Below are 21486 nucleotides of genomic sequence, written 5' to 3' on the forward strand. Positions count from 1 at the left end.
CACTTTTAGGGGTTACTTCAACTCGTACTTTCGTTATTACTATGCGCTCTAGAAAACTTTCACACCAAAAAGGGCTCCACACAGATTAATTTTATTAGCAAATTTTCCTCTGGGAAAATTTACACATTTTTTTTCTCTTCTCTAACTCTGTCGTCTCATTTTGACTCTTTTAACTGGTGTTCATAAAAAGGGGGTTTGAGGCCAAAATGTTGTACAGCATATTTATTTAAAATGAATGTCACATCGAGAGGATGAAATTACAGAGAAATCATCAATTGTGGAGCTTTTTCTCCAACAGCTTTTTGTTTTCATTTTCATTGCAATCATTAAAATGAAAATTGTAGAAAACGCAAGAGTTTGTTTCGACCGCCAGCTTATGGCGAGGGGTTAGTTACTTTGAATGTTTATTGCCAATTCAATTTGCATTGTTTATTTTTTTTTTTTTTTGGAGAGATGTCCCATGCAAACGAAGGTATTTTGATTCGAAATATCCTTTAAGGGCCTCTTACACATTGGGAGCAATTTTTGTCAAAAATTGCATTTTGACAAAATTTTGACGTTTCCACGTACAGCACTGCAAGAAATTTCCTTCAAAAAAGCGATTTTTTACGAAAATTGCTCCAATGCAATGTGTAGAGGCCTTAAAAAGTGAAACTGTCTCACTGAGCTTCGGAATTATTTTGGAAAATGTTCTCAGTAGGGGAATTCTCTAACAAAATGACAATGTCATGACAAATTTTCGTGATTAAATTCGAGAGTAGACAGCATTAGGACTCAATGAGCATTAAATGGCCATTAGGAGTTCTACGAAGCTCTTTGTAACCGATATGAATTGGATTTTCGATAAGTTCTTCCGAATTTGCTACTTAAAAATTAAATTTGTCATATGACATTGTCATGACCATGTCACATATAAGATTAATATTAAGATTAATAATTTCGGAACTGTGAGAATGCAAAAAAAAGATAGCAATTGTTTTATCTTGCCTCTCTGTCGCATATACCCTCTGCGTATAAAGTTGGCAGCAATACAATCGCTCGAAAACTGACCGAATCACAGTTGCCACGCATGGAAAATTGCTTGAATTGCTTGTAATACGATTCAGAAAGCAATTAATACGAACAGGAATATCTTACTCATCGTATTACTCCACTAGAGTGTACTCTTTCTAATGGCCTCTACACACTAGAGAAAATTATGTCCATATTGAAGAGTTTTTCCTATACAAGTGTAGGGAATTTGCTTCAATATGGACATAATTTTCTCTAGTGTGTAGAGGCCATAACACACGTGATTTTCCATTTAAAATTTTGCATACTATATACTTATCTCTCTGACATTTCTTAATATTAATATTAATCTTGTATGTGATACTACGGTGATATTGTTACAGAATTTCCCTACGATTTACGTTCAAAGTATTTTCAAGTTAGAATATAGCTCCGTTCAGTAGTAACCTTTCGAAGAGACAAATCCATTCGAAAGTCAAGCCAAACCTTTTCGAAAATCTAACGAAAGCATAAAGTGCAAGTTCATGTGGAGTCTACACTTATGGATGTTATACACTTATGGACAGCGTGCAAAAATCTTAAGATCTTACTTAAAACAGATTCCAGAAAGTTGTAAAACTATTAATTTAAAATGTAATTAACCACTTTTTTATTTTTCGAAATCAGCTTAATGTAATAACTTAAGATTTTTGCGTTGTCCATAAGTGTGTAGAACATCCATAAGTGTAGACTCTACCCTACTGTCCGCTTTAGCGATGATTGTTCTGCCATTCCGATATTCTTGACACTTTAATCGTCAATCATGTCAACAACAGTGTGCAAAAATTTGCTGAAAAAAGTGAATTTTTGTGTATTTTTGTTGAATTTCAGGACGTCAGAACATTTTAATTGCAATTTTGTTAAGATAAATGTCCTTTTCATGAAGTGGCTCACTTTTGTGTAACTCGTGGGTTTAAACGTTCGAACTTCTACCGGGTTTTTAGGTAAGTACTCCCAAGAAGCATTTTTTTCTTAATATAGTCTTGTAGAATTCCCTAAGTAAGGCATTATAGAACCAAAAATCTTGTTATTTGCTTATAACGCTCTTGGTTCCATCACTGAGATTGCTATAAGTAAAGAGGCGTACTCTTTAGGATCTTAAAAGCTTCCATAGGAATTTCAACTGAAAATTCTCACTTTAAGTCTTTTAAAAGTGCACTAAAAGACTTGTCTAACGGCGTTATCACACTTGCACATTAAAATTTTAATGTGATTCACATTAATTGTCGCTTGTGAGCATCCAAATATGTTATTTGTGTCTTTGAGTCACTTAATATTTGGGGTTTTTCTATTTATTGATAAAGAAGTGGATTTGGCTTGCAAAAATAAGTTTAAATTTACCTAAAGCATAAATATTTTTCACATTAAAAAATTAAAGAGAAAATTGCATTAATTTTTCGCATTAATGCTATAAATCAATTTATATCAAATTTTGCGGGCCAAGTCTACCTTTTTATCAACAAATAGATCAAATTTTTAATATAAAATGATTCAAACACACAAATTACACATTTGGACTCTCACCAGCGACAATTAATGTGAATCATATTAAAATTTTAATGTGCAAGTGTGATAACACAGTAATAATTGGTTCTATAAGGCAGCTATTTTGTTTCTTGGGCTTTCTTATCTACATTAGAATCGGTAAAAGAAAAACCTTAACCGGAGATAGCTCTCAAATCGGGAAAGTTATTACTGAACGAGGGGCATCAGTATTTTAATTCATATTTCTTATAATTAAACGCATGTTACTACAACTTTACAATGTTTAGAATTAAAACGGAAAATACGTTAGATTTTCTATTTTAGCCAAGGCACACGTAATATTAGAGCCAGGTTTTATCCCAGAAACGAACCACTGAGAAAGATTTTTGAAAACTAATTTTGAAATTATCCTCCTTTAAACGATTCCTAAATGGATACTCTTTAGAGCGTTCTATTTCATTTCGGTATTGGACTATCCTAAAATCTGTTATAAATAACACAATTCAATCTTAGAATAATCCCATTTACAAATCAACGTTTGCATGTACCTGCCCTACCTTTCTCTATTATGCGAAATTTATTGCATTCTTCGTGTTTAATTTCAATTAAGGAGATGCATGTGTCTCATGCTTTTGCATTTAATTCATGTAAGTAACCCCTCGGTCTATGTACATTGAGGGGGTGGAAGTTCCCAGAAGAGGAGTATTTGATAAAAGCTGTGCTAAAGTAATTGAGGCAAATGCCATTTTCTGTATGTGTATATGTTTTGGGAGAGGGGTGAGAGGCTTTCAAGCTTTTCGAAAAAGAGTTTCCAATCCCACACCCCTTTTGTACAATTTTAAAATCTCATGCGAAGAGCATTGTATGTTGGAGCAATAGCTGGGTATGTGGTGTATGATTTTAGAGATTATAACTTTCTATTCGCTTTGTAATTTCCCCTTTAAATACGTCCTCACATGCCTTTGGTGGCCTCTATACAAAGTCCTCTCATCTCTGTATAGCCCTTTTTTTTGCATTCTCACTGGTCCCAGTGGAGGTGTGTCATTATAAAATGAGATGAGGTCGAGGAATATGGCCTCCGACAAAGAGAGTCAGGTGTGGAAAAGCTCAGAAGACCATCCCATTCTTCTGCACCTTTTGCTCCAATTTTATTTAGTCGAGTGAACTCCACCACTAAGTCTTGAAAAATATTAGGATAGCAGTACTCGGGGAAAAAAAGTCTCACCTCTAATGGACCTTATATCCTTCTAAATAGAGTCATGCATACAAGAGGCATATGATGATATCGAATGTAGAAGAACAATGAGCCAGATGGGATAGAGGAAAAGGAAGAAACTCAATGCAATACACATAAGATCTCTCCTAAACGAAATTTTCTTTCAATTCTCTTTATAGTTTTCTGTACCAATGAATAGGTTGATAATGGTTAAAGCAGGTTTATTCGCTATATTCTCGAATTAAACAAAAAACTTTATTTTTATTCTCTTTAAGATAATTATAAAAACTAATTATTATTTTAAACACAGGTAAGCCTCATATAAATAATCTGAAAAATGATTTTTATTACTTAGACTTCCAGTACACCTTTTAATTTTTAATTACCAAAAAAAAGTATAATTTAAAAACCCCATTTTGTTTATCCATTTAAAACCATTCCCAAACAAATTTACACTATTTTCGTGCGTCGTACAAATTCTAACGGAGGCGTGGTCTATTTTTCAATGGGCGGAACTATAAGATTTCCTGTCATTCACTCATCGATATAGCTCACTTTCCTATTATTACACACTGAAAATGCACAATTTAATTTTAAGTTAGCCATAACTTCATAACTTCTGAAGAAGTGACCTGTAGATGAATTCTGTAACTGTATGGCATTGTCATATGACAAACTGAGATTTTCGTATGTAGTAAATCGTCGGTTGCCTCAGCAACTGTGCTAACTGCATTTGCTTTGTGTCAGCATTCGTTGTAAGCAACGCATCGCTGCGCGGCGTTTGCAATGAATGCAGACACAAAGCAAATGCAGTTAGCACAGTTGCTGAGGCAACCGACGAAATATTGGACAACTATTCGATAATCGGATTCATTATCAATTGCAAAGAGTTACACAGAGCTCTCTGCAATAGCCATTCGATTTTCACTGGTTTTTAAATGTTATCTTGCTCACAAATTTACGACGAAAATTGACATATGACATTGTTATATTTTAACAGGATTCCCCTAGGGTGTATGGGGTAATTTGGAACTTTGAGAAAAAATAACGAAGAAGTGCTCTCAAATGTAAAGTCTTGTACTTCATCGTGGTTTTCTATTCCTTTTCGACCATCTCAAATATTGGGAAAATCTCAAAATTCCAAAATAGTCATGATTCCGAATTAACTGATCTTGCCTTACTGATTTTTTTTAGGTGAAGTTTTGTCAATAGGTTCGGTAGTGGAAACCGTTCAGTTTTCGAAAATTCCATAAAGGCAATAATATTATTAACAATCTTTGAATAATTAAATCTTTCTGTACACAATTTCTAAAATGTTTATAAAGAGCTTTTAACTTCAATGAATTCGGAAGTCTTTAAAAAAAGGTCTTTGGTACTTCCGGGATTTGCTATATCGGTGACTGTCAAAATTCCAAATGTTAAAAGGCCGAAAAGTCAAAATTGCTAAGGGACAAAATCCAGACATGATCAAAATTTTTAAAAGGCAGAATCTCGAAAGCGATAAATGCTTGAAACCAAACCGAAAATGTCAAGTTCTGGTATGAAAGGTCTTGTTAGATTTTCCAAATGGTGACAGCGTACGAAGAAGTTATGAATGAAGTCCAAGTGTAAAACTCTAAATTAGTTTTCTACTTATTTCTGAGACCGGAGATAACATATTTACGAAAAGTCGCTCGTAAGAGGAAGAAATAGGGAAGTTTAAAAAAAAGGTCTAAGGTAAGATGTTGTCAGGAAGTGGAATTTCGGTCTTTACTTGTTCCTCTCTTTATTTTCTTTTTGCCTAAAGAGAGGAACAAGTAAAGAAGAATTCCACTTCCTGACAATATCTACATCTACAATACGGTCGAAACAAAGGGTCAAAATTCCGAAAGCCAAAATCCCGAATTCTTAAAAGTGTCATAGCTACTCCCACGATTGCACCCGCTCTTGCTGGAGGCAAAGGGAAATTATTATACACATTATCCTCCATATAATTTTATCCCTTTCAGGATTTTGAACATTCGGGATTTTGGCTTTCGGGATTTTAGCGTTCGGGATTTTGGCTGCCTCCGGAAACAAATTATCGTCTATAGGGTAAGCGTGCCACATTTCTGTCAGCTTTCAATTTCGGCTCTTTTGAGTATAACTTCGGCTAAGCAATTAAATTAATTAAAATTATGGATTTAATCTTAATAATAACAGTAATAATAACACTAAAATAGTTAAATTTTGGGTATAATTTTGATTAAAATTTTGTTATTGAAAGTTCGATGTGGAAAGAGTCTTACAAAAAAAATGTTACAGATCACTTTGTGTTTCTAGCAGTTTAGTAGTTTGTAGTGGAATGCAAATAATTTTCTTAATTTACATAATTTTTCTTAAATAATTTTTTTTTTAAATAATTAGATATTTACAATTCGAGATTTTAACTCAGGATTTTAAGTTTTGGAGATTTCGACCTATTTCGAGTTTTGGCTTCCAGGATACAGACCCTAATCTAATGTTCTTGATGGACACACTTACGGCTTAAGCCTAGAAATGGTTTAATGTAATTATAAACAAAATTATGATTAGACTACATTCTCATTAATTTCTCAATAAGCCGTCTCTCGATTTACGCCGTGAGTCTGTATATCTAGGGCATACCTATCCTATTCTGGATTTTAAGTTTCGGGATTTCAACCGAAACCCTCATTCTTAAACTTATAAAAACTTATAGTCAAGTGTGCTAATCCGGGCGCTTCGCTATCTGGATCGTTTATGACTAAACCATTTAAAATAATATTTTAATTTTTATTTCCGTAATATAGTCACTACAGTAACATAGTATAACTATTCAAGTTTGAGAAAAAGCAAAAATAATATAAATTATAAACCCAGTTAGTTCATGCTAACTTATTTCAGTATTATCATTATTTTATAAATTTTCTTTAATATTTTTGATAATTTTTTTTATATTATGTTTCTGAATGACACAGTGAATAATTCTATGGATTCAGAAGAAGTAAAAAAGAATTTCATCAGTTCAAAAACAAGCGTTTAAGTAGCACTCTTCGGAAAATGATCCAATTACCCCACCTTACTATACGAATATTGAAACGTTTTATAAATGACTAATAAGTTGACGGAAGTGGGTCACCTTTGTATTGGGGTTTTTTGACCTATTTGCAAAATGAATTGTGGTTTATAATAATGCACTTTAGCTTCATAATTGGTTTGTCGAGCTGAATTATAGCATAGTGAAGTCCAGTTTCATTTCAAATTGTGAAAATGCCATATTTAAAAGGTATGCTAATTCAAAATTTTCTTTCTTTTTCCTGAATAAAACTGAAGATTCGGTTTTACGTTAAATAAAGCTCTCACTCCTCATTAATGTCGGCTTCAGACTGGAGGTTTAGCCCAGTTCCCGAAGGTCTCAAAAATCTTAATAACAACAAATTTTATTGATTTTTCAAAATCTAATGAATCATTTGCTCTTATAAACCAAACCTAAACAACAATTTTCTAAAAAATCATGCTTGATTAGTAATTAGGAGAGTTAAGCCATATGGCTAAGTCTCAGGTCTGAAGCTAGCCTAAGAGTGCACTACTTCGGACTGGAATGTCTGTGCTCCTCCTTGGCAAGAGGGTCAAAATCGATCGGTTACGATATAGCTCCTCTTTGTCTACACAAGAGCGAGTTGCATCAATAAAATCTAAGAGATTTGTGAAGTAGTGAAAGCTCGAAAGCTCCTCTTCTACGGTGTGTGTACCCCGTTTTACCCTCATTGAACATTTGGACTGTCTCACACAAATAATGTATGTATATAGGATGTGAAAAGAGACAGAAAGAATTGTGTGGAATCAGTATAATTCGATTTAGTGAACTGGAATTTTTTTCCCGAGCTACACAAGCCCTCTCCGTGGGTGAAAATGGTGAAAGGAAGGAAGAAAGCTCTCCATATATCTGCATTTATTTTTGCAGACAATGAAAATCATCGCAGTGCCACCCAACACATTTTATTCTCAAGCCACCAATATCTCACCCAATGGCACCCAAACCCAGCCCTACTCCTTTTCCTAGCTATATGTGCATGGCTTTTTTTTTGGCACAAAGTAAAATGAAAGTGGTTTTCCTGGGGTCTGAAGGGAGTGAGTTAAAGCTCCAGTGGAGTTTCACCATCTGGTGATGTTCGACTTTCTGGATGAATGAACATGGGAAACTTGTTCCCAAGGATCTCTCTCAATATAATATTGCGGATTTATGGATGAAGTTAACACTTTGCCCAGTTTAAAAGTTTGCCTGCATGCGCATTTTCCGGATAGAGTCACAGTGGGTAACATATATATATATATATATATATATATATAAATTCAATTGAAAGAATTCAATATAATCAATTTGCCAGACAAATTCATTGTGGGGAAGTTCCAGGTATTCTCTCTGGGTTGGCATTCCGTGATGTTTAATATTCAATTGATGATAAATAATACGCGGGAGTTAACAGGCATAATTTGGTGTTCGGGGGGTAGAGAACGGGAAATGAAATATTTTACGATGGCACATTGTTTCCCTCTTTATTATTATTATTAGTGCTATTTTGGGTACTCTCATCCTCAATGTTCCCCACGAGTTACCCCGCTGAATACAGCAATAAATCTGTTTTATTGTTTCCTAAATCCTTATTTTCTCAACAATAAATTGCCCCTTGTTTCTTTTCAAAACTAATAAAAAACCAACGCGCACCACTGGTATTTTCCCCATTGAGAGGATAAAAGGGCTTCAATGTGAACATGTGAACCCCTTTCGCCAAAGCTCCAAAAGCCCCCGGAGTCACGGAAGGACTTTGAGAGCAAAGTTCTCTTAAATACATGCCAAGGGGATACATGCTAAAGGATTTTGTAATGCCAAAAGTGACTATAAATTGATGACTCTCCAAAAGAGACCAAGTGGAAAAGACTTTGTAGATTTAAACTTGAAACATGTCTTATTTCTTTTTAAAAAATAATTTTTTTTCTCTTGGAAAATCGAGGAAATTACACTGAAAAATTGTGAAATGGGAAAATATTTATTTACGTTACTTGGTGATGAAAGCGTCATGTCAGTTTTATCAATAGGCCTCATAACTCTTTTACAGTTTTTTTCTATTTGGAATTTGCATATTTAGTGTCTACTAATTTTCTTTTATAAGACGGTGTTTGTCAAAGTTGAGCAAGTGATTTTATAAAAAATCTGTTTAAAAATGTATTAGTCAATATTTGACCTTTTCAATTGGGTGGCGAGAAGTACTGGGCGAAAAATAGTGAAAAGTTGCGACGAAGTGGTTATTTTTGAATTTTTAATAAAAAAAAAAGTTTTTTAAGTAGTCTAGCGTTAAATTGTAGAACTATTGTTTTCACGTAATTTTGTGTCAAATTTGAGTTATCTTGTAATAAGACTTCAAAAGTTATAATAAAATAAATTCCTCTTTTTCCTAAACATGGCGATAAGTGGCTAATCCACCCTACTGACTGTTAAATCCAATCCAATTCAAATCAAATTATTCATTTCGATTTTTACATTTGTGCCATTTAAAGCAAAAGTAGGCTACAGTAGACTCTCTCTCAATCGGGCATATGGGGCAAAATGTCATCCAAAATATCGATAGATTTGGACGTCAAAACCATTGTAAATTCCACAAAAGGCGCTCAATTATAAAGAATCATGATAAAATAAGAGGAACTACAGCGAATTTAAGTAAATTTACTTTATAATTAAACGTGAAAATTGTCAACAACATTTTTCGTCCAATTAAAAAAAAACCGATTGAGCGAGAGTCTACTGTACTTGAATCGGGAAATGCTTTTGCTCTGATCGCTTCAATAGACTTTTGTCCAACAGGCCTGTCTATTGCCGTCTTAGCGTAGCTTCTGACCTCCGGAACAAACCGATTGAAAAATAATTTTTGCGTTTGTGTTATACTGAACGATAGGAGAGCCTAGCCATGGGTCACTGGTCGGCTCAATTCATATTTTTAAAATTTAATTTTAAAAATACAAATTTACGTAATCTAAGGGAAATGATCCTACCATTGGATTCGGTCGATGCAAGCTTCGAATAATTTAAATTTTTCAATATAATCTTTAACAAGTTTGACCTTTTTTAATATACATTGTAACAGCCAGTCCTATAACCCAAATTATCCATAAAAGTCATGGGTAAAATACATTAAGAACATAGAAAAAATTGACTTGTCCGAAGCTTGAGTCATCCGAAGGTAGCGTATTTTCTTCTAGTTAACTAAATGAGGATTCCAAAAATCGTTGGGACACAATTCACCCAGGGAAAACTCATCAAATTTTCCAGAGCTTTCGGCTCTGTGCTTGAAGCCAAAGTAAGTGCGAAGTTAGAAAATCTTCCTCTAATGCGATAATCTTTTTCTTGGCTATGTTTCATCGCACTTTAAAAAAGTTAGTAATTTAATGCTGACACTGAGGAAAAAACTGTAGAGTTGAAACAACTCTATCGCCGAATTAAATTAACTCGAAGAATATCAATGTAATTCTTACTCTTTTTCGTTGTAAATTTTAGTAAGGGAAAGCGCGCTACCCTCGGACAATTTATGTTTCGCACAAATCATTTTTTTTAATATGTTATAAATGAATTTAGCCTATTATAATATTATATTTTATTTGCTAGTCCAATGCCCCAAATTATCAGAAAAGAGCCATGGGTGAAATCCATAAAGAATATAGAGAAAAAATTGAATTGTCCGAAGCTTGAGTTGTCCGAAAGTAGCGCGCTATCCCCTTAATAAAGTTAAAACAACTCTACATGCGAGTTGAATTAACTCGTCGAATATCGATGTAATTATTACTCTTTTTCGGTGTAAAATTTCATCTCGAAACTTAAGTGTTTTCCTTTTAGGAATATACTTCAATCAAGAAGATTTTCGTGTGACGGAGTTCATTAATGGAAAATCAATTAGAAATATGCCAAACAGTGTTTCATAAAGACGTGTGCAGGGCATCATATGTGATATCTCGCTTGGAATATGGGGAACTTGAGATCAAGAAAATATTAATGAAGAAAATTATAAAATAAAAATATAAAATTGTAAAATCTATCCATTATAGAAAGAGTTATTTTAATTCCAAAACAGAATTCCTTTAACCCTTTAAGGACGAAAAGGTCAAAAATCGGGGATCAGAAAAAATCACTTTTTCTGACTTTTTAGAGCAAAACACAACTTTGGATGACTGTAGGAAAAATTTCATTTTTGGGTCACCGGTGACCCAATCGTCCTTACGGCGTTATCACACTTGCACATTAAAATTTTAATGTGATTCACATTAATTGTCGCTTGTGAGCATCCAAATGTGTTATTTGTGTCTTTGAGTCACTTAATATTTGGGGTTTTTCTATTCATTGATAAAGAAGTGGAATTGGCCTGCAAAAATAAGTTTAAATTTACCTAAAGCATAAATATTTTTCTCATTAAAAAATTAAAGAGAAAATCGCATTAATTTTTCGCATTAATGCTATAAATCAATTTATATCAAATTTTGCGGGCCAAGTCTACCTTTTTATCAACAAAGAGATCAAATTTTGAATATAAAATGATTCAAACACACAAATTACACATTTGGACTCTCACCAGCGACAATTAATGTGAATCATATTAAAATTTTAATGTGCAAGTGTGATAACACAGTTAAAGGGTTAACTCTTGAAAAGAGCTATTTTTACTCTTAAAAAGAGTTATTTGAACTCTTAAAGGAGTTATTTTCACCCTTAAAAAGAGTTATTTACACTCTTTTGTCATGTAAATTTTAGAATAAAAGAAAACTGCTCTCTCTTGGAGTTCTGGCAGTTAAAAGTTGAAACAACTCTTCCGAATATTACATCTAAATAGAAGTAAAATCAACTCTAAAATATACTTAATCGAGAATCACAATGAAAAAGAGTTAATTTAACAACGATTCGAGTAAGTTTTCCTCGTTTATTTTTCCAAGTGGAAGAATTTTCCCATGTGACTAACCCCTCAATAAATTCTCCGTGTGGTTCAATTTGGGAATAGATAAAAGGGATTTAGGTGATGGCTCACCTGCATATTCCACGTTCTGGGACGCGGAGTCTGTCGTTGTCCAGCTGAGGCTGTCAGACCCGCGTTGGCTTGTTTCGTCTGCTGCATAATTTGACTGATGAGATCCAACTGTTGTCGTGTGAGTCCTTCATTGCCGACTCCTGCTGGGGAGCTGGGTGATGAGGGTTTGGAACTGATGTCGCTGGCTGAACTAAAAGGGATGCAAGTGGCTCCATGTGGTGAACTAGCATCACCTAATTTGTTGCCCCAACAAACACGAAATTGTAATGCATTTGCAAAGAGGATGGTGGTTCGGGGTGTGTGAGAAAAAAATATATAGGAGGATAGAAGAGAGAAATGAATTGGTATATATTAATTTGAACTTTGGGTGAGCTTTTACTAACCACTAGCTGTGGCTGGTGACAAGCTTAGCCCAGTTGGTGGTCCTGTTGACGATGACAATGATGAATGCGGGGTTGTTGGTGTCATTGCCAGCGAGCTATGATGATTTTCTGTATGTCGCCTCAGAGATCGAGCATCACAATAGGATTTTCCACAGCCTTCGGCTTTACACTCATACGGTTTTTTATTCCTATGAGTCAGCATATGGCCATTTCTGAAAGCAGGATATGGACAAATTAGTGTGGAAAATTTTCCAAATGGTGAATATGGTATTGGTCGTGAATGCTGGACCATTATTCAAATACTACTCGATATACTTACAGATGATCCTGCCTCTTGAAGGCCTTCGAGCACATCCCACACACATATTTTCTCTCGTCGCTATGTGTTAATTTATGCTTGGCCAAGGCAGAGGCATTCCCAAACACTTTACTGCATACCTACAGAAAAGAAAGGCACAGGGTAGATATTTTGATATCAAATTGAGCAAGTAAATTCCGTTCTAAAAGCTCACTAAATTGCCTCCAATTTACATCATTTAGCAAAGAATAAAGAATCCTTGAAAAATTTGTTGTTTTTCGAACATTATAACTTCGTAATAGTAACAGTAGAGTGCTCTTCTGCTCTGAAGTTTGTTAACCCTTTAAGGACGATTGGAACACCGGTGTCCCATAAAGAAAATAATTTTTCTGCTATATTTGCTATCCTATTTGCTATATGATAAATATTTAAGCTAAAAAATTACGAATTTTTAAATTCTCATATTGAAAATTAATTTTAATTATTTTTTATACTTCCAGTTGTTTTTAAGCACACCCGTTTTGGAAAAGGAAACTACAAAACTCAAACATAATATTTTTCATTAGAGTGAAAATTATCAGTCAATGGTATCGTCAGAAAAATTACTTAAATTTTTGGGAGTTATTCGTTTCTTATTCTGAGCGGTCGAAATTGGTTAACAACATCCTTTTGACAAAATTTTGACAATATCCAATTAACTACTTTACTACAAACCTTTTCTTTCTCTTAAATTTCTCAAAATAAATCATCAAAATCGGTTAATAAACACTCCAAACATTTTAGGTTATGTTGGCATAATTGTTCAAAATGCCTCTAGCTTCAATTTGGTGAAATTTATATATTCTAAAGTGTGTAGAATTTTTAGAAGTCTCTCCTTACGCCTTAAGTCATTAAAATCGGCCAAAGTTAACCGGAAAGTTATAAAAAGGTTATGGCAAATGTTTGAACCTTTCAAAATACCCAAATTTAACCAAACAAATTCATAATTTTTTAAAAGGTATTGAAACATTTCAGAAAATAAGTTAAAAGATTAAACTCGTAAAATTATTCGTAATTATTTGTTAATTCCCACTGGCGACTTACTTACTAAAAGGTTTATAAAAGTTTGTTTTGTACTTTTTCACAAAATTTGTTTGTAACATGATCTCTTGGCCGTATGTTATGTTGTTTTACGAACTTTCGTTAGTAAATGTTAATAAACACGTAGAGGAAATGTTCGTAAAATTTTGTCATTTGTTTGTAAATTTTTCCTAGACAAAAAATGTACGAACAAATGTTTGTGAGGAAAAGTACAAACTTTTACGAACTTTTGTGTCGGTTACACAATTTTCGAGCATTTTTTAAATTGCGAATAAGAATTTACAAACAACTACGAATAATTTTACGAAATATTCTTTCTCACAGTGTACGTAAAAAAAAAGAAACAAAATATTTTATAGCTATCTTTTTTATTGTTACTGTTCGAACTCCACGGATGGACCACTTTTCTCGACAAGTCTTCGTGTTTCAGACGATTTCTGAGAAATGTCGCGCTGTTTATCCGTCTGACCGTTTATCCGTTTGATAGCGTATTGGGACCTAAGGAGGACCTCCATAAGTCGACATAAGGATGGTTAACATGACCCTCCCATATATTTTTTTTGATTGTTCGAAAATGCGTCATGCGATTTTTTTCATTTTTGGATATGTTTCAGAGATTTCCCAGGCGGGCATTTGACCATATACGAAAATACCGTTGAAACATTCCTATTAACGGGTTTTCAAGGTCAAAGGTTAAAAATGGCTCTAGAGAGCGCATTTATCAGGCGAATAGGGTCATATTTGGGCTCATTCGAAAGGTCTTGGAATTTTCGACAAAACCGAGTCAGTTCCAAACGGTTTTGAACCGGTAATGAATCGGTAGTGAACCTTTATATAACCGATAACTAATTTTTATTCAAAATTCAATTATATTAGTCCTAAGTTATTTTAGGCAATGTTTTGAATGATTTACAAGTCCGTTCAAATCGGTTGTGAATCGGTAATGAAGCGGTTATGAACCGACAAGTAATTTTTGTCCGAAAATCAATTTTGTTACTCTTAAAATTATTTTGTGGGATCTTCCGAGTGATTTACCATCGAATTAAATCGATTAAATCCATTAAATCGATTGAGAACCGGTATACGGTAAATGATGCGAAAGTACTTTTGAGAGATAGCATCTAATACGGGCTTCAGACCTGAGGCTTAGCCATTTGGCTTAATTCCTCTAATTCCTTATCCGGCAAAATATTTGAGGAAATTGTTGCTAGAATAGGATATTAAGGCCAAATAATCCATTACTTCTTAAAAAAAAATCAACAAAATTATTTGTTATTTAGATTTTTGAGACTTTCGGAAACTGGGCTAAACCTCCAGTCTGAAGCCTGTATAACAGTCACGAGTTTTAGCACTTTGCAAAGTCTGGGACGCTTTGCTTAACTTAAAATGTTCTGAAAAAATTAAACAATTTCAATACCTTTTAAAAATAACTAAATTTGTCCAAATCAGATAATAAAATTTGCCGCAATGACAAGTTAAAAGAAAAAAATTGAAAAAGAAATTTCTATCAACAACAAATTTTTTATGTGATAAGTTCCTAAAACATTGTTATGTGACTTCGAGAAATAGACAAACTCGCAAAGAGGGATTTTATTTAAAAGTCCTTCTGTAAAGTCCATTAAATTTTGATATTTTTGTACATGTAGCCTCTAGTAAAGTATGTCATAAAATTAGATGTTTTTATTTCATAAATTTTATTGTCAACAAGAAAAGGAACTGTAAAACAAGTCGGCAGGCAAAGTAGGGCTTATCTCAAAAATATCCTATTCTGGGTCACCCTGTTTACAATGTACTTCTATTTATTCACCAAAATCACACAATAGACAGGAACAATTCGTTTGAGGGCAGAGATATTGAGAATCCCACCCACTGAGAAGGTCTCTCCATCCTTCACCAAGAAATAAAATTGAGCATAGAAAAATATTACTAATGACGAAGGTCTTTTATTTTATATTTTCTCCTTATCATTTTCTGTTAATGGTTTTTTGTGCTGAAAATTGCAGGTATATTTGAAAATTCCTTTGTGTCGACTGGAAAATCTCCCCTCAACTGACAAAAATAAATTCTTCTGCATAGTTGAGCAAGAATAATTATCGTAATTCCCGGTTTTTTTTTATTTGCTACAACTTTCCTCTTTTCTTACCATTCTCCACTTTTTTTTTGAGTCAATGGAAAAGCTCGAATTAATTCCTTTCATTTTCCTTCAATATAAATCAATTTAGCGCAAAATATTCTATGAAAATAGTGCGATGGGTGGATCATTAGGAGGAAAATTTTATATCTATGAAAATTGCAAATTAATGATAGAAATTCATCATGGTGAGACTTGTGGAAGAAATTAAAAGCATTTTGATGAAGGTGGTTTGGGGTGGTTTAATGAATGGGGTTGAGTTGAAAGAAAGATTTGAAATTGTGGTTCTACGAAGAAGATAAATGAACAAGGGGCTAATCAATGGTTGTTTAAAGAAGAAAGTATTACGCAGAAATACAATTATTTTTTTAGTACTTAAAATATGCAAAATTTAGAATATGTTTTGTTTATCTAATTAAACATTTCAAATGATAAACAGGCAGATCTTGAGATTTTGCGCTTTTAATTGCATTAGACAAAGTCTTGACTAATCTCCAGGTTTGTAGGCCTCAAGGATTCAATTATCCATACATAATTTTGCAAGATTGAAAAAAGGCTTAAAATATTCATCATGGTAATGTTGTATTTAATATTTCATCTTTGAATACATAATATACTCAGATTTAAACATTTCTATGCGGTTCATTTATGATATTAAATCTTTCTCCTAAGAAAAATTCTTTGTTTCCCTCTACACTCTTAGAAAAATTTAGTCCCAACTACCTCATATACAATTATGGAAACTATAAAGTATGGTAAGCATGTACCCATCTATATCTTTAGGTAGGGTAACTAAATGAAATAGTTGACTAATATTAGTTACAGTATCTTATACATTTAGTTATCATAACTAAATTAAAATAGTAACGGGTACTATAACATATTAGTTCCAATAACTAAATAAATGTGGTTGATACCTATCTTATTGGCTGTAATAATTATATCATATTAGTTGTGGTTACTATATAGCTCGAAAAAGTTTCAACACATAAGTAAAAAACCACTCTTTACTATTGAAAAAGTTGTCAGAACTTTATGAAAATATAGGCCCATTTATTTGCATTAGTTGTGAGAACTAAAAGGAATTAATGACCAATATTAGTTGGGATATCGATTTCACTTATTATGAAATAATTGCCGCAACTTATCCACGTAAATATTGCCCTATGTTCTCACTACTAATAAATTTATTATGTGTAAAATGTTTTAAGATTATAAGACCTATTTTAAATATATTTGATAATAATCATCCGATCAACTAATTTTCATTACTAATTATGTCTAAACTTTTCTAAGAGTGTAGAGTCAGAAATTTTTCTCTGATATTCAATTTTTAACTCTCTAGTCCTTAAGCCTGCTTTTAGACAAAAGCATTTTGAAAATGCACCAGTAAGTCTTGAAAAATATCCTCTTGCGGTTTGTGTCTGAATTAAATCTCACAGTCAGCTGTTACAATTCTCACATTTGTGTCTCGACTGAAACAGAAAGTCTAGCAGACTCTATTTTGAATTTTTGAATTTTGAGAATTGGAACTTTATAAAGGTGAAAAGGAACATTAAAAATGGTTAATGAAATTAATTCAAATTCGTTCTACTGCCGGGTTTTTTTGATAATTTTATTAGAAATTTAAAGAAACATCGTAAGACAAAGTCTAAAGCAATTCTTTGACATTTTGTTCAGGAAACACAAAGCAATTTTACAAATATCCTTTATCTAAAACCATAAAAACTCCTGAAAAAAACCGCATTGATAGCACTTAATGTTTGTCAAAAACGAAAAGCAGTAGATTCCTTAAGGGCTTTGGTGTTCGAAATATTTGAACACTACTAATTGAGCTTTCGAAAAGTGTTATTTTAGTTTGGCAGAAGATAGGCGATTAAGAGAAATCTTAGTGAGATATTTCTATTTCGAATTAAAAGCTCACACTTGCAAAAATCGCTTAAAGTATTATTGCCTATCTTTCGGCGCATATTAATATATCATTGAAAGCTCTAATTTCGAAATATTTTCGAAAATCTCATTTTGGATGAACAAAAATAATTCTTTTTATTGTGAATAACTGCTAAAAAGGCTACGTAGGGTGACTACGCGGTATTTTCCGTATTACTTTTACAATAATAGAAAATATAATAAAAAAATAAAATTGAAGAGGTTTGTGGATTTAAATTGTATCATGATAAGGCCCAGTTTCATTTAAAAAATAAGAGAAAAATGCCCAATTTTAAAGCTGCCCCACTTCTTCTTAATAAGGAGCACAGGAATTATGAGGCATTTGGTGGCACAATTATGGTAAAAGTAGTCAGAGTAAAAAGATGCAACTGTTTAAAAGAAATTCCTCAACAAACAGTACTCTGTGGCCAGAGTTCTTCAAGAAATTTTTAGAATATTTAAAATTTTTACCCTAATAAAAAGAAATTAAAGTTTTATACTAAAAAATAAGCATAGTGTCTTCTAATTGCTCGTGTCACAAAATAGTATACATTCAGGCGTATATTTCAAAAATGATTTCATAAATTGACTCCCAAAAGTAGGCAAATTTGCATAATTGTATGTGCATAATCTCTTCAGGTGTATAATCCCTAAGTGCATAATGCCGGGATTGAGTGTATTTGTTTATGATTAGTAATTTATCATGCCTGGAGGGGAATTTTGTAACAGTATGACTATGTCATATGACAAATTTTCATGATAAATTCGATAGTAGGACAACAATAAAGCCAAGTAAACATCGAATATAGGGGAAAGTACTCTCCCTTCGAACGTTCATGCTTTCGAATAATTTGAATTTCTTTTGTTTTTCGTAAAAGATTTACACAAAATTATCACGGAATTATCAACAATTGATGATAAGCCAACTAATATTTAATAGAAATGTATAAGAATCTTAGGAAAACTAAAAAAAAATTCACATTATTCGAAGGCATGAACGTTCGAAGGGAGAGCACTTTCCCCTAGACATTCCAATCAGCTCTATGAAGCTTGTAGAAACTGATATTGGCCGAGTTTTTGATAGGTTCTTCCGAACTTACCCCATAAAAATTTTAAATTGGTCATATGACATAGTCATACTGATACAGAATTCCCCTACTGGACTGATGATCAAAATTTGAAAATGCGCCAGAAAGTCGGCAAAATTGTACCGGGGTAAAGCTCAGTGAAAGCTCAAGTAAAGTTTCGAAAATGCCCTCGTTTAAATGCACCTTAGAAATAGCGTGTAATAATGTTTTAACGTTTGGAACGTTTTGTAAGAAGATTTGCAAAATGTGCCATGTGATTCCGAATTTGAGTGGTTTTTACAAAATGTGTCATTTGCAATAGCCCGGGTAATGCCCAGGGTAATAGCCCCTTGCAAATAAATAGTGACATCCTTCTCATGCTACTCTCTAGTCTTTCCTGCAACATTATACCTCCATTCTTGGGGGGGACGGGAGGTCCGTCACTTGAACAATTCCCAGTTTTTCCAAGGAAGGGAATGGTGAAAGAAAAGCGGAAATGAATGCGCAGAAAAAGGTAAAATGTGTGTGAAGAGAAGAGAAATCAAGTGGCACTTAAAATTCAAACGACGCACAAACTCCATTAGACTCCTGTCACCGTAAAAGATAACCATGGTCGTTCTGCACACATCTACAACAATTCGTATTCCTTTCTTTATTCTGACACATCAAAAAACGAAAGAAAAAAAACCCTGAGCCAAGAGAGAAGGAAAAAAATTGCAATTGTGACACGTGAAAATGTTTAAATTTTCCCTTCAAGCATTACATCCAACTCTTGGACTTTCCTTTGGTTTTTGTGGATGGGGAAATGATGAGGAAAATGGGATGGAATTCTAAAGGAATATATCCCGTGAAAGACGAAACCAATTTGGCATGAATGAATTTCTATTTCATTTTATGGATAGACAAGTCACAGGAAAAAAAAACTTGTTTATGCCTCTCGATCTTCATCCAAATTCTATGTTGTTATATATCTTTAAAAAAAAAGAAACTGCTCCTAAGCTACATACCCTTGAGGTAAAAGATACCATTCCCATGTGAATATCATTGAAATTCAATATCAATTGTTTCCAAATTGTCCTCGACATTGACATCCCTCAATTTCCCACAAAGAACCTCACCTCGCCATCCCCCTTTTGGTATCGCATATTTAGAGTCAATGGCAAAGCAAGAAAAATGTGTCCCCCCTTTTTAGCCAGACTTGCAAATATTAGATCTACATCCAATGCCATTCACCCTAATTGAAAATTCATACAAAATCGTTTTGTGGTTTGGCGGCAAATAAATCAACGAATTGATAGCAATTTCAGCAAACGTGTCTGTCATATAAAAGGGGTTTTTAATTCTATTTGCTTTTCATAAATTTTCTAAATTAAAATCCGTCAAGAATTTAATTCAAACTCAAACTTGCTTTTATTGCAATAACTCTACTGATTCTATCAAGTACTGAATTTATTTGAAAGGTCTTGAAATTCTCAACAAGTCTGAATCATTTCCAAGCGATAATGAATAGTACAAAACCGATAATTGGAATTTTATCGAACATTTTGACTGTTCAACATTAATTTAAAATAGTTTATTGGATAGTTAAAATGGTTTGGAACTTTTGCAAACTGCAAATACATCCAAGAACAATGGCAAGAAATTGAGAGAAAAAAACAAGGGAACATTAAAATAAATATTCATTAAATTTAGATGAAATTTTTGAGTAAGTGTTTGGGAATTTAAAATTGAGAACAGTTGCCAGTGCCACTTATAGGGAAGAACAGTGCCTTCACATGAAGGTTTTCCATTATGTCAATGGAAATACTGGCAATTTATTTGCTTTTTTATAGCCAGAGAGATATTTTCATAAGTATATTATTGAACTTGGCCAAAAATATTCGAGTAAAAGCTTCAAAATTAAATATTGAGAACAGTTGCCAGCACCACTTATAGGGAAGAACAGTGCCTTCACATGAAGGTTTGCCAATATGTCAATGGAAATACTGGCAATTTATTTCCTCTTTTATGGCCAAAGAGATATTTTCATGAATAAATTATTGAACTTGGCCAAAAATATTCGAGTAAAAGCTTCAAAATTAAATATTGAGAACAGTTGCCAGCGCCACTTATAGGGAAGAACAGTGCCTTCACATAAAGGTTTGCCGATATGTCAATGGAAATACTGGCAATTTATTTCCTCTTTTATGGCCAAAGAGATATTTTCATAAGTATATTATTGAACTTGGCCAAAAATATTCGAGTAAAAGCTTCAAAATTAAATATTGAGAACAGTTGCCAGCGCCACTTATAGGGAAGAACAGTGCCTTCACATAAAGGTTTGCCGATATGTCAATGGAAATACTGGCAATTTATTTCCTCTTTTATGGTCAGAGAGATATTTTCATGAGTAAATTATTGAATTTCGCCAAAACTTCCGAGTAAAAGCTTCAGAATTAAATATTGAGAACAGTTGCCAGCGCCACTCACGTTACAAACAGTGCCTCCACGTGGAAACTTGCCAGCACCGGTGAATTTTCAGCAATATATTTGCTTTAATTACACAGTGAAAATATTTTTATGTTATAAAGCTATTTAGTTGCCCCGAAATTGAAAATTATGAAAAATGGGTTGTATATTTTAATAATGACAAAGCGTGAAAGTTTTTATGAATCCTTTGTTCAGAAAAAGTTTCAGAAATGAAGCCAAATAAAAAAATGTCAAGGAAAAATAATAAAATTGGACTTTGTGGAATTATTTAAAAAATAATTAAATAAATTTTGAATCCTCTTGCAAAATTAATTCTATGGGATGCATTAGGAT

At 33.1% G+C, this 21486-nt stretch overlaps 1 protein-coding gene across 4 annotated transcripts in view; it reads right to left on the minus strand.

Moving 5' to 3' along the window:
• Positions 1-21486, minus strand: part of LOC129799871 (uncharacterized) — a 149555-nt gene that overhangs the window by 37532 nt on the left and 90537 nt on the right. For all 4 annotated transcript variants that reach the window (XM_055844140.1, XM_055844137.1, XM_055844139.1 and 1 more), the window contains exons 6-8: positions 12499-12617; positions 12180-12391; positions 11797-12029 (exon numbers count right to left, since the gene is read on the minus strand). In XM_055844140.1, coding sequence (XP_055700115.1) covers positions 11797-12029; positions 12180-12391; positions 12499-12617 — 564 coding nt within the window. The remainder of the gene's footprint in view (positions 1-11796; positions 12030-12179; positions 12392-12498; positions 12618-21486) is intronic.

The sequence above is a fragment of the Phlebotomus papatasi genome, chromosome 1 (assembly GCF_024763615.1).
Source record: "Phlebotomus papatasi isolate M1 chromosome 1, Ppap_2.1, whole genome shotgun sequence".
NCBI classification, from domain to species: domain Eukaryota; kingdom Metazoa; phylum Arthropoda; class Insecta; order Diptera; family Psychodidae; genus Phlebotomus; species Phlebotomus papatasi.